This window comes from Mercenaria mercenaria, chromosome 12 (assembly GCF_021730395.1).
Source record: "Mercenaria mercenaria strain notata chromosome 12, MADL_Memer_1, whole genome shotgun sequence".
NCBI lineage: Eukaryota > Metazoa > Mollusca > Bivalvia > Venerida > Veneridae > Mercenaria > Mercenaria mercenaria.
This window is the reverse complement of record NC_069372.1, coordinates 41,416,979-41,423,602: the sequence shown is the minus strand read 5'-3', so window position 1 is coordinate 41,423,602 and position 6,624 is coordinate 41,416,979. Positions and strand designations below refer to the sequence as shown.

Below are 6,624 nucleotides of genomic sequence, written 5' to 3'. Positions count from 1 at the left end.
GAACGTCCCGGGTACCATGTCGAACATCTGATGAATAAGAATGGGACATAAATAGATAGTACACATTATTCCTGGTGAAAGATAAGATAAGATAAGATTTATTTAAAGTCGACAAGACATCGAACAAGTACAACATAAGCTCATGTGAGCTTTTGAACCGACTTAAAAGATCATCTAAAAAACGATATTTTTATGTTATGTCTTTACAGGATTAAGAGAGAAGAGGTTATAGGTTTAGTTTATTTAATACTCATTGCTTAACAAGTTACAAATGCAGAGAGTATACTACATGGTTTAAGCATTATAAGCTAAGAACCTCCCTAAGGTCGGGTTAGTAGATGCCCATTATAATTAAACATTATACATGGCAGTATCATACAAAACACTTAACTTCTCTTTAATATCTTTTTTCTCCCTTCTTTTTAATTACCAATATATCGATACTTTATCTCCATAAACGAATAGAGGCATTCTTTAGTTATATTGTACTAAAAATATTTAGAGAAGCTTCACCATTTCAAATAAAATAAAATCAAATATAAATTTCTCTATGTGAAAAGGTTTAACAAAATAATAATGAGGTATGTATTTCTCCCTATCTACATAATGTATTTACTCTGTGACAGTTTCTGCAGATTTTTGTATTATGTGAATATACTGACACAATTTGCTATAGTTTTCGTGGCGATGATATTCAATGGACATTTATTTGTCATAGATAATCGCACATAAATGGTTTTGTGAATATGAATTGCTTAGCTCTGTCAACTTCTTTCAGAATACCAACAATATGAAAACCTAGATCCTAGGAGAACAGGTTTAACTAAACCTTATAACTTTATTTGTCGATCTTATATTCTTGTTCGATCCGTTGTACCACAAAAAATAAACCATGATTTTCCTTCATAATAATATCGTCGGCAGTTGTAAATTTTGACAAGTCATTATCTTGAATTCTAAAAGATATTTGGTAAATGTGTTTGAATGATCTTATCTTTAATTGCAATTTTACCATCTTTGGTCAGATTCATTAATTTATTCTTTGATCAAATATGGTTCACAGTGTTGTGGTTAATTAGTATTCTTATGTTTAAAGGGAATGCAATCTTTCACAGGACTCCACTTAAAATTGTCGTTAATAAGTCTCGCCGAAATACTAATATTATTTCAAGTGAAAAAAAATAAAATAAAAAAATAAATAAAAAAACAATTGTGCTGAACGTTATCTACAGGTTAGAGACCACCAATTGTTTCCCCATAGACTTCCATTATAACATTATGGCGTGCGGGAGAAATTCGTTTGATAAAACTTTTTTTTTTCAATACTTATGAAATGTAGAAAATTTTGTCAAAATGAATAATAAAATACTGCAGAAAAAAAAAGTAAAAAAAAATCACTTATTGGGTTTGTTTACACTTTGACGTCGATACGTCGATGTCGTTTACAGTATAGGAGACGTTGGTCAAATTGACTTATCTATATAGTAAAAGAAAGTAGAATTTTTGATGTTTTGACAGGAAAGGTTAACATGTGATAAAAAGAATATTACAATTGTGACTCGTTGAATAAAATGATAAAATGCGAGGCTCTGCCGAACATTTTATCATTTTTATTCAACTCGTTTAATAAATTCAGTATGAAAAGAAACTCATGTAATATCCTTCACATATTGACCAGGATGTCGATGTTGAACGCTATACTGTCGTAAGTCCTTCTTTATGTAATATTACTTACAACAGTATTGCATTCAACCATCGATATCATTTACAGTAAACCTCGCTTATAAGGAACAGCTAGGGACCTCTAAAAATTGTTCCTTATAACCGAGGTTCCTTATATCCGTATAGCGAACTAGTTCCTTGTAACCGAGGTTTGTATAACGAACACAATTTGTATAGCGAACACTATTTGACTGGCGTTTCATAAGGGCTATGTGTTCACACTCCGGGCCGACCTTGAATCTTTATGTGAGGAAGTTGCTTTTCTAGTACCGGTCCTATCCTGGAGAGATGGTAAGGTAAACTGCCAGCATTTATATGACTGAAAGAGTGTTTAAACGCGGCGTTTTACCTAAACCAAGCCAAATGTTCGTCGGTAAGAATGACCGTAATTTATGTTTATTTTTTGTCGGTCAATGATGACTATAAGATATGTTGCAGTTACTCCCCTTACCTTGCTTGACTACATGTTATCTGAATAGTCATCAATACTAATATAAAATAAATGTTCAATTTTTTATTACAAAAATGTTAAATTAGACTACCCATTAAAAATTAAAAGTAGCGTATTTATGACATACAGTGTATTACCCATACATACGGATTAAAGTGTAAATTATACCTATACTTTTGCTATTGTTCATTTTAGCACCTGCTATAATTTTTACAATTGGAAATTTGATAAACTGGACTGTTTGCCATTGTTAATCACGTGTAATTAGCACATTTGTTTAGGATTTTCGTTCACTATTGTTAACATGACATACCCAATACATGTAGCTGTCGAACATAATCTTGAGTAAATATAGTCTACTATCGTTTAGTATTTGGTAATCTGATGATATTATATATTTTCTTTTTATCGTATCCGTGAATTAACAAACTAAAGATCATAGAAATGAAATAATTTGTGTTTATTCATGTGCATGAAAGCAATTTTCATGTGCATGAAAGCGCATGATAGTGCCGACGTTGCTCTGACGTCATCAGCGATTCTCATGTTTATTTCCGGTTTTCAATCATTTTTATTCTTTATGTCTGTTCGCTATAACCGATGGGTTTTCCATTGCATTTCATACTTTGGGCCTGGAAAAAGTGTTCCTTATAACCGAGTGTTCCTTATAACCGAGTTCCCTATAACCGAGGATTTTTACATTAAATAAAGAAGGAATTAGATCGGGGAATTGAAAACTGTTCCTTATAACCGAGTATTCCTTATATCCGAGTTCCTTATAAGTGAAAATACGAATAACAGCAGTCTGACTTAAGTACACGATCTTTCATAAATCTTCCTATGTGTAGCACTTATAGGAAATAATTCTTATCAGATTTGAATAAAGGCCGGAGGACCTAGAACAGAGCATGTCATGGGAGATACTACGTGCATGTCATGAGAGATACTACGTGCATGTCATGAGAGATACTACGAGCATGTCATGAGAGATACTACGAGCATGTCATGAGAGATACTACGTACGTACTCGTTGTATATTCTCTGCTGTAGATTACGCAAACTTTATACAGTAACCTCATGGACATGCCTTGTCCTGGACATACTTGCAGCTAGATTTCTTGAGAAAATCCCTTTTCATTCATAGCCATACAGGCGCCGAAAAAGAGTTCTACTACATTTTATCTGAAACAACTGATATTAGACCTTCCTGATTTTATTTACTATTTAATTTGTATAAAAGACGTTTCAGAATAGAAACGATATACATTGTATAGGTTAATAGGCGCAAACTATAACTCCTCAGACGGTCTACGTACTCCCTATACGTTATTCCACAAGACGGTTACGCGTTGACGTCACATCGACTTTCTTTAATTGGCAAAGTTATTTGAATAGTCATCCATTTATATAGCACACGACACCTCGACTTTTTGCGCTTAGTTATTTTTAAAACCCAACATGCAGGACAAAATAAAATTCTCGTTTCGGCTGGAAACAATTTATTTTCCGAACTCACATGTGCACACTGGTAACACTACACATGAAAAACTATCATGTGCTCATTTCAGGAAATGCCATTTTACAAGCAAAAATTAACGTTAGGTTAAAATCAACAAAGGTTTTTACTGCCAGTCGGTCCCACAATGTTTAGTTTTCATTTAGATAAACTCGTGAGTTCATAATTTCAGAAGAAAATTATTAGTATCCACCTAATGATCCCAGTTTTGAAATTTGCTTCAGGACGACCAAAAATCAGTATCAGGTTTATATGGAAAAAGTCATTATTCATATCCTGATTACATTGTGCAGCTCAATTAATCTACACACTTTATTTATTTTCAAATAAATACATACCGGTACGTTAAAATATCACTATTTTCCGTTTAATATTATTTAAACTTTAAATGCATGTATCCTCATTGTACCATTCACCCCGCTACGCTTTACTAAAGTTTTCAAATTAAGTCGGAATATATTGACAGATGCACTGTTTCGAAAAACAAATGCAATCTTTTACTACCGTCCTTGAATGAGTCTGAGTTGTCAAATATGAAACAACCATTTATAGTCGATGTATATTTTTGATCTTATGTTGCGCTAGCGCTCTAAGAAGATCTCTGTGTTAGTAAAAATAGGTCGCAACGCCAATCTGAAACGGGTACAGAAATTATGTTGTTTTTTTTCTAGCAAGCGACATGAAAAGTATGTTTTCCTTATTCTTGATCTCTAAAATTCTTGGAACCACCTAAAGTTTCAACAAGCTTTTTTAAAAGTCCCCATTATTGTTTATGTGTTTATTTATAAACGACCTTCAAAATATAATCACATGATTACAAGGAGGAAGTAGATTGTTATCAAATATTGACAAATTTGTGCGAGGTAAAAGTATAGGATGTGGATATCTTAATGTTGGTTCTAATCAATTAATACTTTCTTGCAAAAATGGAGGTTTCAGGTCAAAGGACATCAAATGACAGAAACTGGTGTTTATCAAAAGGTTCAGCAGATTACTTTGAGTTTTCATGTCAACCATGTGCATGTGAAGGACACCATGTAGAACCTGAGGGGTTCTGTCAAAATTGTCAGGAGTATTTATGCATAACCTGTTACAAATATCACTGTAAACCTGCCCCGAGTAGACATCATGTTCTTCTGGATAAATATAACATGCCGAAAGATGGGGCACCAGCGTCAGCTAAATATGGATGCACTTTGACCTGTACGAAACATGCCTCGGAAATTGTGAAGTATTTCTGTAAGCAGCATAATGCAGTTGGATGCGGTGACTGTATGATTCTGGATCATAAATCTTGTAAGATCGATTACATTTCCGATATTTCGAAGGATTTTATAGATGGCGAGGAATACGAACAGCTCGTTACAACAGCTAAGCAACTTGAGAACAATGCTAAATCGCTGAAGAAAGAGATTGAAGAAGATGGTAAAGCAGTTTATAGACTTTATGCTAAAGCTGTAGGGGATATTCGAGAGTTTCGAAAACAAGTAGATAAATATTTGGAAGATATGGAACAAAAACTATTGGATCAATGTGAAACACAGAAAAGGAAATCGAACACAATGTTAAAAACTGTTGAAAACGAGTTACAACCGATGAAACTCGAACTCGAAAACATCCATTCACAGCTTACCGCACAAACGGAGCAGTCCGGTGATTTATTTGTGCAAGCGAAACAAATAAGTTCTCGCCTGAAGAAGATAGCAGAGGAACTGAAATTTCTGAACGAGGAAAATGGGCCAAGTATGTACACGTTTCAGAAAAACAACCAAATCCTAGAATATCTTAAAACGAAACAAGGTTCTCTCGGTGATCTTCGACCAAAACAAATAAGAAATCGCTTAAAACCAACTCTTATTGGAAACGTCAGCGTAAAATGTTCTACTGATGGACGTTGTTGGATCACAGGATTGGTAGCTATAGATCCTGACACACTTGTGTGCACTGATAATAACAATTACTCGGTTAAGCTGATTGATATCAAATCTGATAAAATTACTTCTGAGCTTAAACTTACATCAGGACCTTGGGATATAACTTACGTTTCATACGATCAGCTAGCAGTTACTTTGACCAATGAAAAGAAAATATGTCTCTTGTCCTTTAGAAGTGGCCTGTCAAAGACTCGCGACTTTGCTGTAGATGGAAGATGTGATGGAATAGATTACAGCAATGACAGGCTTGTTGTATCTTATGTCGATCCTCCAAAAGTGGAGATTCTGAGTCTAGATGGGAAAGTTATACAGAGGATTGATACTGACAGCAGCGGGAAGGCCTTATTTCAGTGTCCGCGGTACGTAGCTGTAGACCGTGATGGGAACTGTATTTATGTTTCTGATGCAGGTGATGATTCAGTGACTAAGGTTACTACATCAGGAAATGTACTTGATATATATAAAGATGTAAACCTGTCATACCCTGAAGGAATTGCCGTTTACAGCGATGGGTCAGTGCTAGTTTGCAACCCCAGAAATGACAATTTACATCTGTTGTCGTCAGGAAACAAGAAAATAAAGACTGTACTGAACATGGCAGAGATTCCACATGCATTGTGTTTCAATACAGAATCAGAGACACTTTTTCTGAGTTTAAAAGAAACAAAAAACAATACAATTCTCAAGTACAAGCTCACTTAATCAGCTTGCACAGAATTGAAAAGTATAAGCTGTTTTTGAAGATAAATCATAGTTTTAAATAGTTGATTTATCTGTCACAAATTGTAGCATGTATTTCGATTATGCACCTATTGAATTGCACGGTATATATACACAGACATTTTGTATTAAAAAAATAAAATTATTAACTTGTGTTTTTGCTAATTCTTTGTAATATGAGATGACTTAGTAAATGCGGTTAGCTTTTCTTAAATAAAGCAGACATAGACTAATATTCTGTACTATTGTTTTTTGTCATGATACCAAAATTCATAAATGCA

At 33.9% G+C, this 6,624-nt stretch overlaps 1 protein-coding gene across 1 annotated transcript; it reads left to right on the top strand.

The window, feature by feature from the left end:
- Positions 1–4,840: 4,840 nt before the first annotated feature.
- On the top strand, positions 4,841–6,325 carry LOC123534585 (uncharacterized). Its single transcript, XM_045316894.2, has one exon. It carries the CDS (start codon positions 4,841–4,843, stop codon positions 6,323–6,325), a length of 1,485 nt encoding a protein of 494 aa, XP_045172829.2.
- Positions 6,326–6,624: the final 299 nt, after the last annotated feature.